The sequence below is a fragment of the Halichoerus grypus genome, chromosome 7 (genome assembly GCF_964656455.1).
Source record: "Halichoerus grypus chromosome 7, mHalGry1.hap1.1, whole genome shotgun sequence".
NCBI lineage: Eukaryota > Metazoa > Chordata > Mammalia > Carnivora > Phocidae > Halichoerus > Halichoerus grypus.
Window position 1 is genome coordinate 97,077,251 of NC_135718.1, and position 25,781 is coordinate 97,103,031.

General features: G+C 39.3%; 1 protein-coding gene across 1 annotated transcript in view; it reads right to left on the minus strand.

The window, feature by feature from the left end:
* Nucleotides 1-21,734, minus strand: part of FMN2 (formin 2) — a 372,324-nt gene extending 350,590 nt beyond the window's left edge. Inside the window, exon 1 of the mRNA XM_036076720.2 lies at nucleotides 19,928-21,734. Coding sequence (XP_035932613.2) covers nucleotides 19,928-21,494 — 1,567 coding nt within the window. The 5' untranslated portion in view covers nucleotides 21,495-21,734. The remainder of the gene's footprint in view (nucleotides 1-19,927) is intronic.
* Between the last annotated feature and the right edge of the window lie 4,047 nt (nucleotides 21,735-25,781).

Consider the following 25,781-nt stretch of genomic DNA (forward strand, 5'->3'; position numbering starts at 1 on the left):
AATGCAGTCTATTTAGAATATACTACCTTAACTAAACATCCTTGGTGGAAATAGTTAAAAAGAGAGAGAAAGAGAGAAAAAGCAGCAAAGACAAGATATAACCAAACACTTAAGAGTCTATCATTTGCCAAAGAACATCGTAGGTCCACCAGAGGATATAATCTTGATGAAAACATGCTCCCTGCCCCTTATCAATAATAATACATTATGACAATATACTCAGATATTTGAGTAATATATCCCAGGTCACACATGGGGACGGGCTAAGTGTGAGTTTGGTGTTGTTTTATGCCCCATAACGTCATTCATTTATAATTATATGTTTTATATTTATACTTTAAGAGCCTACAAACACATCATTGGCTTTTTCCTTTTGTGTATTTTTTAATGATTGAAAGAGGAACAGAATATAACTGCTATATTTTGAAAAGGGTCAATATAAGTTTCTGTTTCTTCTTATGCAAATGAGAATTAAACAGCAGTCTCATTGTGTTAAGCTTTTTCCTAATCTTCTAGATCAGACTTATCTATCTAATAAACTTCCCCTGAAAGCCCATATTATCTATCAATTGAAATGTTAAGAGGAATGTGTTGTTGACAAGCAAATCTAGAGTTAGACATTAATGATAACCGCTTAAGTTTAGGATGTTGGTGAACACAGAGATATCACATATTGTGTATCATCATGTATTGATGGTCTATGCTGGAGAAATAAGAAAAAAACAGGTATGAGAGGCCAATTATGATCAAATAGAAGCTAACATGTCTAGTTTCAGATACCAATGCTGCAAGTTTTACAATAAGAGGAAGACCCTCCTCAGTATAAATATCTAGGTTTGTCTCAAGGCAAGAAGACAAATGTGTGGTCAAGCTGCTAGACACATCATAGGAAAAACAAGTCATAGGGCACATGAAGATAACTAACCTTCAGTCCCAACCTGCAGGGAAGATGACCTCAGCTCATGAAGGGATCTGAACAGATGAGGATGTAGCTCTCTGCTCCCCCTGGACAGAACTCCCTGCATCTGTGGACAGCATGGACTAGACACTCTTATGGGAAATTCCCTCCTCTGAGCACATCATCAGGCTCAAAATTTCAGGTAAGGAGGAAATACTTTGATATTTAAACTTTATAAAACACCTGCAGATTGACCTGCAGATGTGCTGGTTTTTCCAAGTCCTCAATACTATGTACCTTTATAATTTTTTTGAAGAAGTTGACTGCTCTGCATGGTGAACTGGGACTCACATGATGCATTTTGTTACCTAACACTGACAATGTGGAAAAGAGTAGTAATAAATGTATTTGACATCAATTACAATAAAATGTCACACTACAACAAAGCATTAAAAAAGTGATTTGGGGGTGCCTGGGTGGCTCAGTTGATTAAGTGTCCAACTCTTGATCTCAGTTCAGGTCTCGATCACAGGGTCATGCGTTCAAGCCCCATGTTGGGCTCCACACTAGGCATGGAGCCTACTTAAAAAAAAAAAAAAAAGGTGACTTTGGAATCAATGTCATACACCACATCAACAAAATAAAAAATAAAAATCATATGATCACCTCAATTGATGCAGAAAAAGCATCTGACAAAATGCAACATCCATTCATGATAAAAAAAAAAACTCTCAACAAAAAGAGGAAGGAACATACCTCAACATAACAAAGGCCATTTATGAAAAACCCACAGCTAACATTATACTCAATGGTGAAAAACAGAGCTTTCCCTGTAAGGTAGGAACAAGACAAGGATGTCCCCACTCACCACTTTTATTCAACATAGTACTGGAAGTCCCAGACACAGCAATCAGACAAGAAAAAGAAATAAGAGGTAAAGAAGTTAAACCGTCACTATTTGCAGATGATATGATACTATACTGGGTGGCTCAGTTGGTCAAGCGTCCAACTCTTGATTTTGGCTCAAGTCATGATCTCAGGATCATGAGATTAAGGCCTGTGTTGTGCTTGGTGCTCAGCATGGAGTCTGAGATTCTCTCTCTCCCTCTTCCTTAGCCCCTCCCATCACTCTCTCTCTCTCTCAAATAAATCAAATTTAAAAAAAAAATTTAAAAAATAACAACTCCATTAAAAAGCTACTAGAATAATTAATTCAGTAAAGTGGCAGGATACAAAATTAATACCCAGAAATTGGTACTATTTCTATACACTAATAATGAAGTAGCAGAAAGAGAAATTAAGGAAACAATCCCATTTACAATTGCACCAAAAAGAATAAAATAACTAAGAATAAACTTAACTAAAAAAGTGAACAACTTGTGCTCTGAAAACTATAAAACATTGATGAAACAAATTGAAGATGACACAAACAAATGGAAAGATATTCCATAATCGTGGATTGGAAAAATTAATATTGTTAAAATGTTCATATTACCCAAAGCAATCTACAGATTTAATGCAATCCCTATCAAAATACTAGTAGCACTTTTCACAAAACTAGAACAAATAATCCTAAAATTTGTATGGAACCCCAAAGACCCCAAATAGCCAAAGCAATCCTAGAAAGAAAAACAAAGCTGGAGGTATCACAGTCCCAGATTTCAAGATATACCACAAAGCTGTAGTAATCAAAACAGTATGGAACTGGCACAAAAACAAACACATAAATCAATGGAACAGAATAGAGACCCCAGAAACAAACCCATGATTATATGGTCAATTAATCTATGATAAAGGAGGCAAGAATATACAACAGAGAAGAGAAAGTCTTTTCAATAAATGGCGCTGGAAAAACTGGACAACTACACTTAAAAGAATGAAACCAGACTATTTTCTAACACCATACAGAAAAATAAACTCAAAATGGATTAAAGACCTAAATGTGAGACCTGAAACCATAAGACTCTTAGAAGAAAACATAGACAGTAATTTCTTTGACATCAGCCATAGCAACATTTTTCTAGATACATCTCTTAGGACAAGGGAAACAAAAGCAAAAATAAATTATTGGGACTACATCAAAATAAAAAACTTTTTTACAGCAAAAGAAACCGTCATGGGAATGGGAGAAGATATTTGCAAATGACACATCCAATAAGGGGTTACTATCCAAAATATATAAAGAACTTACACAATTCAACACCAAAAAAAACCAAACAATCTGATTAAAAAATGAGAAGAGGACCTGAATAGATATTTTTCTAAAGAAGACATACAGATGGCCAATAGACACATGAAAATGGTCAACATCATTCATCATCAGGGAAATGCAAATCAAAACCACAATGAGATATCACCTCACACCTGTCAGAATGGCTAAAATCAACATGACAAGAAATAACAAATGTTGGCAAGGATGTGGAGAGAAAGGAATCCTCCTACACTGTTGGTGGGAATGTAAATTGGTGCAGCCACTGTGGAGAACAGTATGGAGAGTCCTCAAAAAATTAAAAAATAGAAATACCATATGACCCAATAATTCCACTATTAGGTATTTACTCAAAAGAAAATGAAAACACTAATGTGAAAAGATATATGTACTTCTATGTTTATTGCAGCATTATTTACAATAGCTAAGATATGGAAGTAACCTAAGTGTCCATTAATAAATGAACTGATAGGAAAATATGGCACACATGCACACGCACGCACACACACGCTATGCAATATTACGCAGCCATAAAAAGGATGTTATCATGCCATTTGTGACAACATGGATGGACATAAAGGGTATTATGCTAAGTAAAGTAAGACTGAGAAAGACAAATACCATATGATTCTACTCATAAGTGGAATCTAAAAAGAAAAAAAATGAATAAAGAGACAAAAAGCAGAATCAGACCTATAAATACAGAGAACAAACTGATGGTTGCCAGAGGGGAGGAACGGAGGGTGTTGGGCAACATGGGTGAAAGGAAAGGGAGACACAGGCTTCCAGTTATGGAATGAATAAGTCACAGGAATAAAAGGCACAGCATAAAATACAATCAATGATATTATAATAGCATTGTACATTGACAGACGTTAGCTACACTGTGGTAAACATGGTAAACACGGCATAACACTTGTCAAATAACTAAGTTGTACACCTGAAACTAATGTAACATTATATGTCAACCATACATACATACATACATAAAAAATAAGGCAAAAAATGTGACTTTGGTATATAGACCTCTGACTAGAGTCACTACAGAGCCTATTAAAATGTGTATAAAGTTCATTTTTGACTTCCATCAAGGCTTTTCTCTGAGAAAGAAAAAAAAAAAGAAGAAGCTATGCAACTTTGATTAATCAAGAGCTGAAATTGGACAAAAACAGATCAAGAAATGTGATCTAATAAATCTAATAAAATTGGCCAAAGAATATCATAGAACAACATAAATAACAATGACTACCAACCATTTTTTTGGACCTATGTTAGAATATAGATTTATTTGGGAATTTTTTAAGAGCATGAAGCAAATCAAAGTTCAAAGGAAAAAATTAGACATGTCAGAGGGAAATACTTTAAAAGAAAAAAATTAATTTTAGTTTATTAAGTTAAATCCATAAAAGTGAATCTAATAAATGGCAGCTTCCAAAATACCTCTAATTGAAGAGTTTTTTACATATTTAAAGCAGTCTCAAATTAAAAGAATGAGACAAACAGACCACAGCTGCTCTTATTTTAGAAGTCAAACATCATTGTCTTTCCTGGTTGTAAGGAATGTTAGTGGTTACCACGTTCAGCCTCTCCAGGGTTAAGAGTACCCCAGCAGATCTGCATCCAGTCTCTGTCTGAACATCTCCAATGAACAGTGAAATTACTCCTTTCAAGATCATCCATTCCAAGGCTGGACATTCTATAAGGAACAGCCTCCTTTATGTTGAGTTAAATCATACAACTGCTAGCAAATCTAGCTCCTCTATCCTGAACACATTCAGTTTTCTGCTTAGATATAAACCCGAAGTTTAAAATTTGTCTCTGAAGTCAATGGAGAGCCACTGAATAATTGTGAGAAGAGCATTAAACATTCCCCTGGAAAGAACAGGATGAGTATTTTAAGAAGTATGTTCTGAGATGTATTTTAACAGAATTTAGTGACTGATTGGATTTAATAAAGAGGACGTATGAGGAACTTGGCTAACTTGCACAACTCCCAGATTTTGACTTAAGAAGCCAGGTAAAGGGCCGTGCCAGAACTATTACCATCCACCAGGGCAGGCAATAGATAAGGGAGCAATTTGAGCTTAGAGGAAAGAGAAGTTGAGTTTGGATCTACTCCCATATTCCTACGAACATATTTTTAAGGCAATGGGAAATCTGCACCTGGAATTCATGAGAGAACTGAACCAGAAATTTGAGACATGCATGGAAAAGATTCTGGAGGGCAGACGTTAATTAAGGTGGACGAAGAGGACCAGGTGAAGGTGTGAAAAGTTAGCCTAAAATGTAGTGGGCAAACCAAGGAGAAACATGTCACAGAAACGAAGGGATGGGTGTTTTTCTGATTGGATAAAATATTACATATTTGTTTAAATGATGCCTTTAAAGCACTTTAAATATCAGAGATTTTTATTAATGTTGAGTGTAAAACACAACCTACTAAATTAAAGTAATGTTTCTGGATTTTAGGATCATAATTCCCCAAAAAGAGCCATAGATACACAAAAACTAACCACACACAATGACAAAAAGAAAGCCACAACAACCACAATAATTTCAAAAGAATCTACACAATGCATATCATGATCTAGGATTATATTTCAATTATTTTGCTGTAAAGAAAAGAAAGTATTGCCTTTAAAAGCCCATATGACTATTGTGATATTATGATTTTTTGTTTTTTTGAGAGAGAGGGCTGGTGCAAGTCGAGGGGCAGGGTGGTGGCGGAGGGGGAAGGAGAGAGAATCCCAAACAGGCTTCACGCCCAGTGTGGAGCCTGACATGGGGCTTGATCTTACTACACCCTGAGATCATGACCTGAGCTGAAACCAAGAGTCAGGACCCCAGGGGGGGTCAGGACCCCAGGAGGGGTCATGACCTGAGCCGAAGGCAGATGCTTAACCGACTGGGTAACCCAGGCTCCCCGTGATATTATGATTTATTAAGGAGAAATATATATTTGGTTTTCACCCAGTTCTGGCAGAGAGGCCCTAAAACCCTTGGAATTTCCTAAGTGATAAGAACAATAAAAGCATCTTGGTATTCACAACAAACCCCTTTCAACCACAGCTGAATTTATGTTAATGAGATGACTTCTGGAAAGTACCTAAGGATGAGGGCAGGTTGCCAGGGGAAAAAAACCTTGTGATTAGAGGGCTGGAACTTCTAGTCCCACTCTTGACCTCCAGGAGGGGTGAGGAGTTGGAGATAGAGTTCAATCATCAAAGGCAATGATTTAATCAATCAAACCTATATAATGAAGCCTCCTTAAAAACCAGAAGGACTGGCTTAGGAGCACTTCCAGGTTGGTGAACACATGGAGATTTGGGGAGAGTGGCAAGCTAAGAAAACATTAGAGTTCCACACCTTCCCCATACCTTGCTCTATGTAGCTCTTTCATCTGACTGTTCCTGAGTCATATCCTTTTATAATAAACTTTTATAATAAAGTCATTTCTTTTTATGGTAATCTAGTAAGTAAAATATTTCTCTGAGCTCTGTGAACTGCTCTAGCAAATTAATTGAACCCAAGGAGAGGGCTGTTGGAACCTATAGCTGGTCAGTCAGAAGCCCAGGTGGCAACCTGGACTTTTGGTTGGCATTTGAAGAGGGGGCAGTCTGGTAGGATTGAACCCTTAATCTGTGGGATCTGATGCTCTCTCCAGGTAGATAATGTCAAAATTAAGTTGAATTATAAAACACCTAGCTGATATCATAAAGAATTGCTTAGTGCTGCAGGGAAAAAACACACATACATTAGATCAGAAACCCCAAAAAAACCCATATAGTTGGATCAGATTCTTTTAACTATAAACTTTAGATATTACTAACTAACCTTTAGGTTTAAAAAATATTTATAAAGGAAATCATACTACACAACTGAAAGACACCGAAAAGATTTCTTTATCCCAACAGTAACTAGAAATAATACAAAAGCAAGATACCACTACCCCTAGCAATAAAACATATGAAGCATCAGCAAAGAAAACAAAAATCCTCTGTGGAGAAAAGTCTAGAACTCTAGTAAAAGAACATAAATGATCTAAATAAATGAAGAGGTCTTTTACAGTCATGGATGATATTACAGAAGTGACAATAATCCTTAATTTAATCTATAAATTAAATAAAATATCAATCAAACACCATCAGGACTTTTTAAGAAACTCTACACATATGGAAGACAACAGGTCCATCAACTTTGAAAAAGGGGACACTTCCAGATAAATATAGACATTGCAAAGTAAGGACTGTATAATACTGACTGAAGACAGAAAATCAAACATAAAAGGAATAGACCCTCAGAAAGAAACTTACCTATATATGGGAATCACATAAAGGTGGTATAAAAAAATCAATGTATAAAAATTCTATAGGAGATGATGTTGACAAACTGGTTTGCCATATTAAGAAGAATAAACCTGAAGCCCTACATTACATCATACACTCAAGAGGATGCTAGATAGTTCAAAGGCTTAAATGTAAGGGGTGAAATGATAAAGCTAATAGAAGACTATGGAGAAGAGAATGTAACCTAGGAATAAGACAAAATTCCTTAAATGAGAAGAAAATAGCACAAAACATAAGTGAAAACTAGAATCAATCATTTCAAAATTTAAGTATTTCCTGTTCAAGCAAGGACACAACAAATGTAAAGGAGGTATGAAATATTAGAGGAAGAAAAAATATAATGCCTAAAACTGATTCTATATGTTAAGATTCCAATGATTCCATACAACTGAAACCACTCCATATAGTTTAAATAGTAAGAGACTTACTACAGGGCATTTCTTATTGTACAGAATCTTGGAAATGTTGAAGAAAACGATTCTAGCATCTTTTTAGAACTACTCACCAGGAACCAACTTAAAACCAGGCCACCAGGGAAGTGGCTGCCTCCTCTCGGATCTCAAGTCCTGGCCTCCAAGAGCACACTCCCACCGCTAGAATTAGGAAGCCTCATGGCTGGATGTTACCTCTGCCGCCAGCCCCAGAACTGTGCTCCCCCAGCTACCAGCCACACGGGGGCAGGGACACACCATGCCCCAGCCTAGATCTCAGGAAAAGAACATCTGAACACTAGACCTCTGCTGACACTGCCCCAGAAGAATCTATAGTTCCTCAGCCATACGTGCAAGTGCAAACAATAAAAGTCAGTCGTTGGCTTCATTTGGGTCTTCCAAACCTGGTGGCAATTCATCAAACCTAAGCTACATTTGAAACAAAACCTGCAAGGGACCCTGAAAAGTATCACGTTTATGCTAGCCTCTGATATAAGGAAAGAAAACCAGGAGTTTAGTGACAATCCCTCATATCCTTAACATTGGTGGTAAAATAATACCAAGAATATACAAAGATACAAAGAACCCTTGTGAATAAGTAAGGAAAATCAGGAAACACGACAGAAAAAAGATAAGAGGATATGAACAGGCAAGTCACAGATGGGTTTACCCAAATGGCTAAAAATAAGCTATCAGATAAATATAAAATAAATAAAAATACTGCTTTCCCTCACTGGATTAGTAAAAATTCAAAAATTAGGTAAGTGCTAAGTCACTGCTTTAATAGAGTAAAAACTGGGGAAAACATTCCGGAAGACAATCTGACAGTACCTAGACAAATCAAGTAAATATTTTATGGCCCAGCAACCTCATTCCTGAATAACTATCCCAGAGAAATTCTCACACAAGCCCCCACACAGGCAGATTCAGCAGTGTTGTCTGTGCTTGTAGAGAAGAATGAGAGTCCAGATGTTCATCCCTGTGCAAACACTGAAACAAAATATGAGGATCGTCCAGAGCAAGCCCACTGCACAACCGTAGGGTACATGAGTCACACACAATAAAAGGTGAGCAGTGTGTACAACCCAGCAGAACCCTCACTTTTTGGAATATTATAGAGCAATAAGAAGCAATGAACTTGATAGATATTCACCCAGAAAAATTTTTTTCCAAAGGCTGCTGAGTTTTTTGTTGTTGTTGTTTTGTTTTTTAAGCAACACAAAGGGGCACTTGGTGGCCCAGTGGGTTAAACAACTGACTCCTAGTTTTGGCTCAGGTCGTGATCTCAGGGTTATGAGATCAAGCCCCGTATGGGGCTCTGGGCTTAGGGGGAAGTCTGCTTAAGACTCTCTCTCCCTCTGCTCCTCCCTGCTCTCTCTCAAATACATAAATAAATCTTTAAAAATAAAAAACAAAAAACAACAGAAGTCCAACTCAGAATGTTTGTATAAACTAAAATATATATAGAAATATCACATACTTTACAAAAATACATACAATTTCAAGGATGTCAATCAAACATCAAAAGCAGTTCCCTTAAAAAAAATAAACAAACAAAAACAAAAAAACACCAGTTCCCTATGCCCTTTGGGAGGGCAAAGGAGGAAATGAACATACAGCTATTCCCTGCTTTTTCAAGTCACATAATGCCAATTTGTTTTTGCAAAAGATCCATGTTAGTACTTATTTTCACTCACCAAAAGAAATCTAAAGAGGACTTTTTAGCTTTTTCGAAAAAAGGTAAAAAGCGAAAACAGCATTCAACATTTGTTTTCTAGCAGGCCTTTACAGAGGCAGCGCGCGTCCCCAGCAGTGAGAGTGGCGCCGCCCAGCGCCGCCCCGAGGAACTACACTCAGGATGTCAGCAGCATGCCACCAGAGCTTTGAACAGTGTCTGTGAGCATCTGTACTGTATCTTGATTTATTTTGTGCAGTCATCAGCAAGATGTGTCCTAAGGTATCAGAAAAAGCCTAAGAGAGGTTATTTTTTTGAGTCTGGGAACCCTCAAAATTTTTCCCATATAAATTAATGTTAATTGTCTCTTTGCTTTACACCATTTCAGCTTACAAAAGTTTGCATAGGAATGCAGTACTTTTGGATAACGAAGGAAACCTACACAGGGAATACATGTGGACAAAATGAAGAGTCTTGCATGGACTAATGATGGGGTGTGTCATGTACTGAGGGATATGAGTAAATGCTCTTTTTTTTCCTGAAGATCAGGAAGAGCGTGTCAATAATAATTAAAACTACTAGAGAGAACATGAGATATCTGAAGAACTGAAACATTCAGGACAGGATAAGAGACAGACTGAGCAACACGGAGGGGATAAAACCACAGAGCATTAAACTATTAATACATATATAGTAGAGATTTTAAACTTTAGCCTCAGGGCAGTAGGGAATCATTGAAATGTTTCTAAACTACACTGGCTAGCTCATCTTTATACTGTTAATAATTCACTCTCTTGTCTTGTAGAGAATTATCAGAGATGAGCCAGAGCCGTGCTATCTAAGTGGGATGTGCCTGATGCCCAGGATAGAGATAGGAGCTAGAGATTGGTAACTTGAGTTGGTAATAAAACCAAAAGGAAATTCGTGGCTCAACCTTAGGGATTAGCCTAAACCTACCTAAATCTGCATGCCCAGCTTTTACTATCCCAAGGCAGATGGTGGTGAAAATGATCTGTGAATTTAGAATCAAATAAGGCTCCTTACAGAAATAATCCAAATCAGAGATAAAAGTCTTCTAGGATGACTTTTTCACTTATATCACATGTTTGGCCCAGACAACGATCTCTCTACAGAAATCACTGCAGTTCTTGTTCAACCTTATATGCCTACCCGCAATATGCTAGATCCAACAGAGTCAACACACTTTTGGATTTTTCTAAAATTGGAAGAGACAGATCAAATCCTATATCCTGAAATAAACTACCAGGATACTATCCAAACATTTAACACCCTCAAAGCCATTTAACCAAAATAGCACTACAAGGACAGTAAGACATAATCGTCTTGCAGAACATCTTAGGTAGCTGCAAAATCTAACACCTCCCATAAAGAATTTGCATACCTTATGCCTCCAAAGGAGAAGTATTAGTCTACAGATTTAAAAGGGGGTGGAATGGAAGGAGGAGGAGCCAAAGACCTATAAGTACCTAGGTTAAAAAATGAGTTGCAAAAGATAATCTCTATTGTTATCCCATTGTTTTCATTATTCTTTTAAAAGATAAGAGTTGTATGTTAATAATGAAGAGACTCATTGTTTACATAACTTTCCACAGAGTATTCAAATGAATTCATTTGTCATCCTGAAATAGTTCTATTCTAGTCCATTTGCTTCTTAATGGGCTTAAACAAGCTGCACTTCTTTAAGGACAATAAAACAAAAGTAAAAATCCTAGGAGTTCTCAAAATCTTTTAGCCTCAGTCTCTAAGAAAGGTTTTAAGTCAATGAAAACTTCTACATGGAATACCATAGATTAATAAAAACTATGAGTAAGCATATAGCACAGAAGGGAAAATTGAAAACATACCAAAACCAATATAGTTGAACCTTGAGCAACGATGGTTTGAACTGCATAGGTGTGCACTTACACGAGGAATTTTTTTTTTATAAATACAATACAGTACTATAAATGTATTTTAACTTCCTTATTATTTTTTTTTAAGATTTTATTTATTTATTTGAGAGAGAGAGAGAGAGAGTGCATGAGCAGGGGGAGGGGCAGGCACCCTGCTGATCAGGGATCCTGTTGCGGGGCTCAATCCCAGGACCCCGAGATCATGACCTGAGCCAAAGGCAGACGCTTAACCGACTGAGCCACTCAGGTGTTCCAACTTCCTTCTTATTTTTTTAATAACATTTTCTTTTTCCTAGGTTACCATATTGTAAGAATACAGTAAATAATACATATAACATACAAAATATGTTTTAATAGACTGTTATTGGTAAGTTTTGTAGGCTATTAGTATTTAGGTTTTGGGGGAGTCAAAAGTTATACATGGATTTTTGACAGGGTGGGGGTTTGGTGCCTCTAATCCCTGTGTTGTTCAAGGGTCAACTGTATGTTAAAGTACAAAGAAACAAGAGAATTAATAGTACTACTTTTTTTGAGCAGTTTAAACAACAACAAAAAAAATGCAAAGTCAACTATCCATCCAAAAATAGGAGATGACTTATATTGTAGATAATAAATCCAAAAAGAACTTGCTCAATTTTGATGTCAATATTAGAAAGACTCCACAGACATAAGCTCATTATACTCCTTGCATCATATATTATACAACACAGCTTTCCTTTTCATAAAACATGTCAACCATATACCATACACAGTCACTACCTTAGTGTTCAAAAACACAAGATCCTAGATTCACACTGGGTAATGGCAGTCCAACCAATCCAAATCTTCTGTAGTATCAATCAACAATTGGTCAAAACTGCTCTCACCATCACTTACTACCAATACCCAATCTTTATCCCACAGTATAAATGGATCCTCCGTCACAGTGATTTTTTTCATCTCTAACAATAGAGAAAAACTAAACATGAAGAGTATCACTATTAGGAGAAAAGGTAACTGCTGAAACTGTCACTTCTATAGAATTCAAGGTTGGATGAGACCTGGATGAAGCAGCTTTCGTTTTTGTACCTAGGAAACCAGGGTACCAAGAAGAGGTAAGAAATTGTTGCCTCGGGTCTTCCAGGAAATCGGTGAGATACTTTAAAAAGGCAGGCAAATTGAAAGATTTCTCAGCCTGAACTACTGTCACAGCAGTGCTATGAACTTATTAATGAACATCCTTCTTTCCCCTCCTGTGTATGCAAAGCAACAATTTAAATGACACAGAATTAATTTCCAATATATATCCACTATATTCCTGTGTACTACAATAAAGAACCCTTCTGCTTGAAGTATAAAAAGAGATGCAACTGAGTAGTGTTTAAGCATCATTTTAAAACACTGTACAGGCTTAATTTTCTCAAGAAATCATCCCATTCCCCCTGAAAATAAAAAGACTATCTTCAGCCCATCATGGCTCTGGTATAACAGAAAATACAGCTTCGAGTGGGTCCAGGATGTATGGAAACTGACTGGATCACAGAAGAGTGGTAGCTATTTTCCTATCCAATCAACACCTCTCAGGACATCCTTGGAAAGGGGGAAGACATACATGTTTCCCTTTCTCTCATCCACAGAGAAGCAAGTGTCAAAGAGTAACAATTCTCCAGCATGGTTAGAGTCCTCTTACAGCATCCAGTAACTGTCATTATTTGTTCATGTAATGTTGAGGTGATAATACCTTGCTTTACTAAATAGCATTTCAAATTGATTGGAAGTCATATTTGTCATATATCTATATTTTTAATATAAAAAAGCCTGGGAAAGTTTTCAGCCACTAAAATTATATCCAATAACTATCAAGTCACAAGCAGTACTTACTTGTTTCTTCCTAATGATCCCTTAATGCTAAATTTCATTAACATCAGGTTATTACTTACAATGCAAAAGCAGGAATAAACAGAGTAATAAAATTTTCTCTATTTCCTTACTTCTACTTTCATTACCAATAAAATTTATAATTGGAAGCTCAATTACTGTATTATCATTGCTATTTTAAAATCAACCAACAAATATAAGATGTTCTCTCAAAACAAGTTCTATCAAAGTATCATTCTACTTTCATCAGGTACAATCATACCTCAATGAAAATACTTAATTTCGACTAATCAAAAATGTTAGTAATTTTTCAGCTTGAATTCAATAGGAAGTTACCAATAGGAAGTCTAAATACCCATCTTGCCTGTTCAAAAAAAATGGCAGGGGCGCTTGGGTGGCTCAGTCGGCTGAGCGTCGACTCTTGGTTTCCGCTCAGGTCGTGATGTCAGGGTCATGAGATCGAGCCCTGCATAGGGCTCCATGCTCAGCAGGGAGTCTGTTTGAGATTCTCTCTCTCCCTCTCCCTCTGTTCCTCCCCCAACTCGTGCTCATTCTCTCTCTAAAGTAAATAAATCAAGTATTTAAAAAAATAAGTAAAAATTTTTAAAGTGGCAAACAATTATTCATAAAGACCTCAGTATGCTAAGTGTCCATCACATTCACTGGCCCACAGCAGGCACAGAAAAGATACTGGTGGATGTGTTGATAGAAGATTAGATGATGGACAGAATCAGGTGTGTATACAAGGAGGAAGGAAAAGCAGAAACAGGTGAGAAAAAAGACCAATGAATCCCTAAACCCAAGAAGTATATGAGGCAGACGGTAAATGCAGAGATACTGAAATAAAGGATGCCAGTTAGGGGTAGTTGATAAAGACACAAAAAATGAAAATGGGAATTTAATCAGCCCTTCCAGATGCTAAATCAAGAGAGACAAATAGCATGGTCCAAGAGGATAAAAACTTCAAGACAAAGGCACAAGTCAGGAAAATGAAATGCACATTCATAAAACTGTAAGCAGGTTAACTTGTCTAGAGTTGAGAGCTTATGAAGGAAATTACGGGAGGTTAAGGCTGCAAAGTCAAGCGTTGCCACCCAGATGCTGTGCAGAATATAAACACTAAGGGTGTCTGCCTGCTGCCTCGTCTTCCCCACCCCTCCTTTAAAACTTAGCAACTGCACCTAATCACACAGCCATACCTCCATCGTATGCTTTCCTTATCTAAACCCGGAAGGAAACCTATAATCATAGAGAATGATAAAAGGGGGAAAAAATGATGCATAAATGATTGGGAATAAAACAGTGATTAGGTATATTAATCAAGCTTCTGCATACAATTTCAGAGGTGTCTTGTTTTGTTTTAACCAATTCAGTTTTGGACCACTTTGAGCAATGAAGCAGGAGAGGAAAGCAAATAGCACCAATTATGTGCCTCCTACACACCAGGCAGAGTCGTAGTGGCTTTATATATCCTATTTCATTTAATCTTAACATTATCAATTTGAAATTACTCCTCTAGCTTCATATATGTAAGGAAAAGTTACTTGAGAGTCACTTTAAAAAGCTAGGATACCAATTTATCTAGAATAATAGAATAACTGCTATACCATCAGCTGAGTGTATATGTTCAGCACCTTTTTAATAGAATCAGAAGGAAACACAGCTCTAAAAGCACCTGTTCGGGGCACCTGGGTGGCTCAGTCGTTAAGCGTCTGCCTTCGGCTCAGGTCATGATCCCAGGGTCCTGGGATCGAGCCCCGCACCGGGCTCCCTGCTCGGCGGGAAGCCTGCTTCTCCCTCTCCCACTCCCCCTGCTTGTGTTCCCTCTCTCACTGTGTCTCTCTCTGTCAAATAAATAAAATCTAAAAAAAATAAAAATTAAAAAAAAATAAAAGCACCTGTTCAATTTCAAATACACATGGCTTACAACCTCGTGCCTAAATGTGCTTAAAAGTAGGCCAGTCCTCAGCTCATAAAGCAGTCATTAGAACCCATCACTGGGGTACTAGACTTCAATCCAAAATAGTCTTAAAGAAATCATGAGAAAGGATGTTTCAGACCAAACTAAAATGATTTAAGAACAGTGCTTCCAGTCCCAGCTTTTGTTACCAAAATCTATTCTGATATATGGAACCCAGTAAGTCAAAATACAGGAAAAAGAACAGCATTCATATAATCCCCTTTCCTGTTATAGAAAGACAGATGCATTATATATACACATCAGAGATGATTTCTGACTTTCCTTCATGTATTGGACAGGTATTAGACATGAAGGACATCTATACTCTGTCAGATGCTGACACGAGAAATAAGACAGCAACTGGCCTTCACAAATTCACAGTTAAATAATTTAACAAGCTATATAAGAAAACCTGTACTCCTAGAGTGGAGTATCTCTATGGATATAAAAATCAAGATAAGCTTTAGAAAAGCCAAAGTGAGAGTCATACAATCCAAATGCTAATGCGCAAGCCATTTACTAATTAGCAAGTCATTTAAAAGCTCACTGATACACTTGATTTTACTTTATACACGTTAACAACAGATTTGCTTATCTAAGTACATACCCTAGATGAAGCTTTTACTAGCTTAATGCCCTTAGGCAAGTTACTTCACTTGTCTGGACCTTGCTTAGCTCATTGGGAAAATGGAGATAAATAGCTATACTTCAAGACGGTTCTAAGGATTACAGGTAATTATGGAATGCACCACACAGTGTCTGGCATTTAGTAGAAATGTAATAAATATAACTTGACATCCTAATTATAGGATTTGCCAACTGATAACAAATTGATCAGAAAAATCAAATCAGAAGTATGAGGGGTGGCAACGAGAGAAAGCTCTGTGAATGAATAGCTGATGGGAAGGAAAGAGTCAGGACACAAAGATGCAAAAACTCAGAAAGGACGGACGGGAGCCAGCAGCCTGCACACTTGATGAGCTGTTGAGGGCATCCCCAATGTTTTCACAGCATGTAAAAATGACCGGCCTGAAGATGACATTAAGCCACTTAAAACAGATTAAACTTTGATTCCATGTGTTTAAAAAAGCACAGATCAGCACATAATTGATTCTGGAAAGATTCCTATGAAAAGTGATTTGACATCACAAATTTAACATTTTATATGTCCAAACTTTAACGAACTGCAAAAATCTATTAACAAGCTTCTACTAGACTCAATGTACAAAGGAACCTCTCAAATTTCAGAAGCCATTTTTTTCTACTCAACACTGAAACAGATGCATGTCAAACAAATTAACCGTGGGAATATTTCAGGGCAATGCCCTAAAACATCATCAGTTTTTAACAGCTAAAACAAAATAAAGTTTTGGTCTCCGTCATCACTAAATGTTTTTATATCTACCAAACAAATACAAACATGTGCCACGAAGATCTCTTTCCACTTGAATTTTCTCCCTACATTTGAAAGGCAGTAAAAAACGAAAAACATCTGTTCCTTTCCTCAGAGCTGACAACCCTCATTCTATGGTTTAAAAATAAAAGATGTTTATGGAGGCTTATAGATATAATGATCACCTGCTTCAAAGGCAGTGGGCAATTAATGGATCCAAAGACATGCAAAATTAAGGCCAAAAAAAACCAATTTCCCTAAGGAGAATGCCACTGTTCCTCAGGCCTCTGGTAATACCCAAGACACCATAAAACTGTAGAGGATGTTAAAGAACCAAATGTGATACCAGATGACAAGAAAACAGTCGGCAATGGAGAAACAGGGGCATGTGTCCTTCTGGATTCACTATACCACCACAAGAACAGTTTCCCTGAGAGCTGCCCAGAGAGAATCTGCTTCAGTCTGACCAACAATCACTCTTCTTCCAGCCCAAGGAAGGCCAGATGTTCAACCATTAAAGGGATTGACCTTATTAAAAACAGAACCTGAAAAATCTCATAAGTGAAGACTTAAAATTCTATATTTTTTATAAACAGTTTTTACTCTGTGTTGTCTTACATTACCAAACATTCAAAAATGAGTACTAAGCAAAAACATTCACACTTAAATCAGTAGACTCGGCTTCTATTTCTGGCTCTGCCTCTGAATGAGTCACAGTGTGACCTTGAAAAAGTCACTTCATCTCTTTACCTACCTCCATTTCCCCACCAATTACAAGATTAGGTTAAACCTATCGATTTGTTTTAAAGAGAGTGAGTGGGTGAGATAAATATATGGAAATGGCTACACAAATATCCACTGATCACTGACCAGCTGCATCCAAACATCAAAGACAAAGTCAGTGATGTCCATATTAAAACAACTCACACTGCACTTTTGCCCTGCAGGGTAAAAAATTCTCCCTGGAGCAGCCAACAGAAAACAGGTGCTTACTGAACAAGACTCCTTTAAGAGTCTGAAATTTCAAATTTGGAAATACTTGGCAAATTAAAATACAATGCAAGTAACAAGAATAAGCTTTTTTTTTTCCTCCTCTTAAGGAAAACAAATCTTCAACCTGTTTAGGGCCTATGATCTTCAGGACTCTGATCAATCTTCCTATGAAGTCTTTTTCCCTGACCCCTGCCAAGGAGATCAGTCCCTTTACCCTTGATACTCCCAGAGGACTACACTACACCTCTCCATTGCCCCTGAGTACTCAGGGAGCCCTGGAGAGGCAGAACCATGATTTAATGACCTTTGTAGGTCCTGCCACTAACATATTGCCTGGTATAACATGGGTGCCCAGAATATACACATATACATCTGTAAAATTTAAGAAATGAATGTATATCCAAAGTCTAATGCTATTAGAAAGAGCAACCATTAATATTAATAAATGATAATGTGAATCATGGTGATATTTTCATTTAAAAATATATATTTACAGGGGCGCCCGGGTGGCTCAGTGGGTTGAACGTCTGACTCTTGGTTTCGATCAGATCATGATCTCAGGGTCCTGGGACCTAGCCCCAAGTCTGGGCTCTGTGCTCAGTGGGGAATCTGCTTGAGGTTCTCTCCCCCACCCCTCCCCCTTCCCCTGTGCACGCACTCACTCTCAAATAAATCTTTTTTTAAAAATACATATATACACATATATATTTATAAATGAATGATTACCTAGGTAAAGAGGAAACACATGATTTCTCACCAACACTAAATTCACAAAACTAACTCAAGAACTTTCCTGTCTTCTTCCTTCAAAAATGGTCTTTCAGGAATTTTTTATTTTTTTTTTTTTTACAATTTATCTGAAGGGTTTTAGACTATAAGCATTACTTTTAATTTAACCTACACAATAAAGGGAAGGGAGGAGAAGTTAAAAAAGAGAGCGAGAGAGGGAAAGGGAGCAAGCAATAAATAAATGAACAAAGTGAATAAAAAAGGCTACTCTTAAGGATCTAGAAATGTAAAATAAAAGGTAATCCATAAGTGAAAATAAAAATGTAGTAATACACGTAACTACCACAACATTAATGGCATTTAGCCAAAGTCGCTATGCCCATTGAGAAATGTCACTTAAGAAATGTTTTATCGATAACGCATTTATTAAAGTAATAGAACAGAGGATGTTAAGCTTTCCAAATTACATTTGAAATTTTTAATCATTCAATTATTTATCACAAACCTACCAGTAATTGCATAAATTTTCATTCTTTCCTACTCCTTAAATTCTTTCAGTCAATATTTCCTTTAATAATTAAGAGTAGAAGTAAGAGAACATGAAACAAACTGTCACTCTACCAGTGGGTACTTCAGGTAAGACCTTGGGACCTAGAAGCCTATAAGAAGGGATAAACTCATTATACTACTTGCTTTTTAATCACAGTAAGTGGACCCCCTAGCTGGGCTTTTATGGTGCCCATCAGAATCTATTACAAAGGCTAAAGAGAGGTACCAGTTGGATTAGATGTCCTTTTGGTTTCTCACCTTCACTATCTCCAAGCTATACCCTGTTTTGATTGGACATAAAACCAAATGAAAATTATCTCTAATATTCTATTTCATTATTTATTAACTTTCTAATACCATGTATCAGATTTGGTTGCATCAGCAAACAGGAATGTTCCCTTAACTTCTATGAGTAGTCTACCCAGATTGCTGCAAAATAGAAACTACATATTACATACATACATACATACACACACACGTTAGAGCTGTCAGAGATCGCCTCTGGATAGTACTGGAATAAATTATTTGTTTCTCCAACATTGACCCTTGTCAAAGAATCATTAACAATTTTGTTCTTTTTAATGCTGTGGGGATAAGGACAGAAAGAAAATGATGGCTCAGCTAACTATGCCAAAAAAAAAAAAAAAAAGAGTTGATCTGCCTGGCAGGACCCTGGACATAGAGAACAGCACGTTTTGGAGAAATAGAGGAGCCCTTTCTTGAGATGACTTAGGAGAGACACAACAAAGTTGTTCTCTCTGCATATAAAGAAAGAAAAAAGGAAAGGAAAGTTAAGGAAAAAGAAAAGAAAAGAGAAGAAACAAATTTTACTGAACTGGTGTGCAGGACCTGAAAAGGACTCCCCTAAGAAGGCAGGACATGCCCTAAGCAGGTCTAGGCGTCTCAGAGCAAGGAGAGCAGGTGAGGGCGGAAGGCCCTGATTGGCAGGCAACCCGGCGGCAGGGTGCACTCACCTGTGAACACGTTCTGGAAACAATCAGCAGCCGCCTGTGCCCCAGACACCTTGGCTGCCTGCACTGGTGGCGCCCCACCGCTCCCCTCCGAGGCCGCCCCGCGTTCCAGCAGGTGCGCAGAGCCCCCGGCCGGGGGCGCGCGGCTGCCCAGCTCCTCAGTCCAGTCGGCTGAGCGGCTGAGGCCGCAAGCGAGGCCGCTCTCAGCCCGGTGCTTCTTGGCTGGAGCGGCGGCCGAGACTAGAGCAGCCCTGGGCCCCCGGCTCAGGGAGGGCTCTAGCCGCCTCTTGATCCTGGGGCTCTGGCTGGGGGACTGAGAGGGAGAGTGATTGGGCGAGCTGAGCTGCCGGGTGGTGGTCTTGATGTAGCAGGGAGTGATGAGCGGGTAGGGCTTGAAGCAGCGCGGGCTGGGCGCAGGGCTGCTGGGCAGGGAGGCAGCTGCCGGGGCGCCGGGCCTGCTGGGCTCGCCCTCGGGCTCTGCCCCCAGCCTCGGGGGAATGTCTCCCACCCCCGGGCCCCACGTCTCCCCTGGAGAGTCTCGGGGGGCATCCTCAAATGCATCTTCCTCGCCCTCCTCGTCAGTGTCCCCAGCCCCTGGGCCGGCGGCTCTGGCCGAGCCCTCTCCCGGCGGGGCCTCAGGGAACGGGAAGGCGGGGGAGGAGGGCGAGGCTGCGGCTGCGGGCTGGCCCTCAGGCAGGCCAGGCATCGCCAAGGCTCCAGGGCCGCTGGGGGGCGGTGGCTGCTCAGGCACCTGGGGCTCCGCGGCCAGGCTGCCAGGCAGGTCAGACAGCGCAGACAGAGCCCGCTCCGGGTCAGGACTGCAAGGGGCCTCTCGGGCTGCGCTGCTGGACCCCAGCAAGTACTGGTCCAGGCCCAAGAAGGCCCCGGGCTGGGGGGAGGCGGCTGCGGAGGGCGCTGCAGGCTCCTCGGAGCCCCGCTGCTGCTGCCGCTGCTGCTGCTGGCGGATCGCCTGCTGAATGTCTGAAAGCAAATCCTCTTGCTCCGTGGCCGAGTGGAAGCTATAGATGTCCGTGTCCGAGCCTGAACTGGTCCTTTGTCCATCCTGCATCCCCACGGCTGTTTCCAAATCCTCCAAGACCACCCTGCCCCCAACCCCAGCATCAGTGGGTCCATGGCCACTTGGACGGGTTACCTCGAATGGGTCAGCACACTCGGTATCCGACAGGCCCGTCTCGTCTGCCGAGAGGCTGAGGTCTGGAGTCTTGGTGACCAGAGAATGCGCGCTGTCCAGCTCCCCGGTCTGCAGGGCCTGGGAGTCCAGCACATCCTCGCGGGAGCCGCCGGTGCTTTTCCCCTTGGACAGGTTCTTCCTGATCCGCAGGTTGGAAAACACTGAGGCTCTAGATTCCGACTTGCTCTTCTTCTTGCCTGGCTCCCCCCCGCCGCCACCCCCTCCCCCCTTGCTGTGCTTCCCCAGCGCCTTCTTGCCCCCGCTCCCCTTCTTTGTGGCTTCCACATCTCTGGGCCCAACAGCATCCTCTGCGCTGCTTCCGCCTTCGTGCAAGGCATCACCTGCGCTCCTCTTCAGCTTCCCATCCTGGTTCCCCATGTTGCAATCCCGCCGCTGAGCCGAGGCGCCTCCAACACTCAGGCCATGCCGGCCCTCCTTGGCCCCCAGCCCGCACAGGGGGAGGCACGGGGGCCAGTCAAGCGGCCCGGCAAGCCTCTGGGCGAGGAGGCCAACGCGCGTGGGGCTGGCCCTGCTCGCATCTGCCGCTTCTTTGCACAATGCGTGCCTGCTCCCGCGGCTGCCGTGCCTGTGCCTGCAGCCCAGAGCAAGCGGGGCTCGAACATGCTCAGTGCAGCACCCAGAGCCAGCCAATGGCAGCGCAGAACGCAGTCCCGGCCTGGCCCCCCAATGGCCGCCGCCGACCCCTCCGCCCTCGCTTGGCCCCTCACTGAAGCGGGGCGCGAAAAATGTTTGCTCAATCTCGGGGACTTTCATCTCCACCGTGTGAATCGAATGCATTGTCCCCGTGGAAAAAGTTCGTCAGCTGGAAGATACACAAGGAACTTCAAAGCTCCGGGACCTGCGATGAAAAAAGTTAAACAAAAAAGAGAATTTTAGATGGGGGGAAACTGAAGCCACGTTCCAATTTGGAGGTGCTACCATATCGAAGGCATATATACTACCCACCCCCTCCCCCCAACGTGCCTGCAGAAGCATGGCTCTTCAATAAATATTTGTTGAATGAATGGATTGTTCTTTTAATAACTGATCATCTTGAACAGTGTTAATGTGCTTGAGCACATGCTTTAGGAAAGGTTACTACATATAGTAATGCTTTTATGTTTCATGCAGACCTTGCATCTATCTACGTGAGAGAACATTAGCTGCCATTTCAAAAATTCATTTTTCAAACTTTGCTTGACAAAATGGCAAGGTGAGGGAATAAAAAAAAAAATCCTAGGAGATTAGAGTTGATTAAAATGCTAATCTCCAAAATTCTATGTATTTACCATATAAATCAAATAGCATTTGTATTCCAAAAGGGTACATATACTATAATTCCCAGGAGGTCAAACTCATCAATATTAAACATGCTCCTATTGTTGTTGCATATAAAAAGGAAAAAGACAAAAAGGAAACACTCTTGGCACAAACACATGAAATCAGATGTTATGGTATAAACCACTGCTTCCCAAGCAAACCCTTCAAGGCAAACTTTGTCCTTGCCTCTGTTATAAAAGTTTGTAACAGTTTACCATAACAGAGTTTCTTAACATTCTGGGTCCTATATTAATATAAAAATTTCCTTCATTGTAAATCTTGTCACTGTTACTTAGGAAATTAATTTACCCATATTTAAAAAGCATTTTTAAACATCATAGATATCTAAAGAAGCTCCAAGAGATTAAAGCAGCATCAATCAATAATGTTATAAGTATTTGAGTTGCAAATTCATCAGTAACCACTTTGAAAATATGGAGTAGCTATCGGACGTGTTAGTATTTTAAAGTAAGCCCAAAGGAGGAAAAAGTACTACATATTATATGATGCAATTTAAATGCAACAAGCAAAAAACGTTCCCTTGCATATTGTGAACTACATTTTAAACCTCTTTCCTTAACCATTTTTATCTAAAAAACAAAACAAACAAAAAAACAACAAAGAAAAACAGTCCTATAAATCTTCGATGTAAAAGTATTATGTAGCAATAATTACTAGCATTTTTCAAATTATGTTCTTAAAAAGAGATAATTTAAAATCAGGCAGCCAGTCACTTCAGGCGGTCTTTTTGAGTAAATGGTTTGGAGAAATCAACTTTAATAACTCTAGCAGGGTAACAACCCTGTCTCTCAACAGTTCTGGAGCGCTTAAAAAGCCTTTGTTTCCCCCTCTTTCACAAGACTGCTCTCTTCTAGAATGTAGGATCCTTCTATGAGGGCACAATTCGCCTAAGGCTTTCAGAATTTTCTGCCTCTTTGAACACTGAGGCACTATGGATTTTTATTTTTGCTCTTTCCTTGATAAGATGTCTTTGACTCTGAACTATTTGGGGTTTTTTGTTTGTTTTTTTGTTTGTTTACTATTTACTTCTGTAATATATTTAAGTTCCAGAGATTTAAAAAAAAAAAAAGGAGAGAAGGCAAGGAGGGAGGACAGGAGAGAGGAAAAGGAGAGTGAAGACTGCTGATGCTTTCACATCCTTTGAATGTGAAATAACAGATGACAATTCGGGAGCAGGTCACAGGCAACTAAGTTCTACTACACGCAAAGGCTAGTTGGAAACTCACAGTGTGGGCATCAAATGTAGGTAGGTACCCTCAAATCCAATTTAATAAATGAATAAGTTCAGGCTAAGAGATTTGTCCAAGGTCACATAGCAGCAAAGACAATACTTGAACCTATAGATTTAGGTTCCAAATTCTTTATAACAAACAACACTACATAGTTTAGTCTTTCACGGACTGGTAAGGGCATCATGAAGGCAAACAGTACTTAGTAATCCCAAAGATGCCTGGGACATGGCCTAAGCTTAACTCCATTTGATCAAGACAGGATATCCTATCTCTAGCTGCAGAAAATGCATTTAACAAATAGAGATCCTACCTTGTGCCTGGCCAAATACTAAGTACCAGGATACAGAAAAGAAATGGCCTCTATATTCAAGACTCCAATCTAGCGTAACTGTTAGTAAAAGTCTTTAGTATTAGCATCCCAAACAGGTCACAAAAAAAAGTATATAAAATTAGTCGCTACCCATTTTCCAATAGAGGCAATTGGATATGGACTTTAAAAATAATATAAGTAGATTGGAAAATTTTAAACAAATGTTGAATTCCAGCTCATAATATGCATATGTGAGTGTAGTTGGGATAAATGTACTGAGCTCTGCAACTTACTCAAAAAGGCATCAAAAAATTAAGATGCTTTAATGGATGGATGGATATATGGATAGATAACATAATAAAGCAAGTATATTTAAATTTTAATTGTATAATTTAGGTGATAGATACATGCTATTGCTGTAAAATTTTTTCCACTCTTCTATATGTTTGAAATTTTTCATACTAAAATGTGGTATAAGAAAGTGGGTTGCAAGAATCTGTGAATTTCCCAGTGTCTTTGAAATAAAAATCATATAATGGTTAATAGCACTCAATAAACAGTAAATGAATAAGCAACCTTCCTCTCTTCACTTTTACCTATCTGAGTTACATGTCATTTCTTTTTCTCTCTTCTTTCAGCTCTCCTCCTCCTCCATCATTCTCTCAATTCAGTATCTCTCAATACTGAAATGTTTTGATACGTGTGTTTTTAGTTTTCTCTCTGCTTCATCTTAGTGGAATGTTTGAGAATCTCTAACAAAATGATCAGATTGGATGTTAATATCCAACTCACTCTTTTCTCTGGCAGGTGAATAACCTTCTCTTGAAAGACAACTCTGTCCTGATATCACTTACTAAGACTTGGCCTCCTCAATCTGCCTCTCAGTCCAGACTTTACTCCTATACTACAGACTCCTGGACCCACTTTCTGGACAACAGTTCCATTGTCATGTCCCCACTCAAACCCACCATATCTGAAATGGGACTCCTCTTGTCTGGCATATTTCATCCTCCATTATTTTTTTTGCTCAGTAATAGCACCACAATCTCTCCAGTTGGCCAAACCCAACTTGTTGCTAACTCCTGCCTTTCCCTCAGTCCACACAATTTACCAATCACAGAGACTTCCCTATTCTTCCTCCTTATGTCTCTTAAATCCACTCATCTCTTCAATCCCAACTGCCATTTCCCTGGTCTTTCTCCCACTCCCACCTCCAACTCCCATCTGCTCTTTCTTGCTGTCATCAATGCTTCTCAACTGAGGAGATGATTTTGCTCCCCAGGGAATATTTGACCCTGTCTGGAGACATTTTGGGTTGTCATAATGGATGCTGCTTGTACAAACAATGTTGCTAAACATTATGCATAGGATAGTACCCTCTCTTCAACCAAGAATGATCCAGCCCAAAATGCCAATAATGCTGTGGTTGAGCACTTGCTTTATCATGAAGCCTCTCACCAGAGCTGAGGGTCAACAAATGTCTAGTGAATGAGTAAAAGAATGGAAATTATTATTATTTTGAAAATTATTTCCCAGTTCATCAAGCCAAATCAGAAACTTGAAAGCAGAATCTAACAAGACAAGTAAGATTTTAACCACTGTGTCTATAGTACCCATATCTTATATGGAGCATTAACTCTTCTCTGAGACATTCATATTCTATGCAATGATGTATCTATATAAATATTCCAATTTTTCACATACTTGCTAACATTACAAAAAGCCCTTAATCTTACCAGAAAATTTCAGGACAGAATCCCCAGAGCTCTTTTACAGAAATCA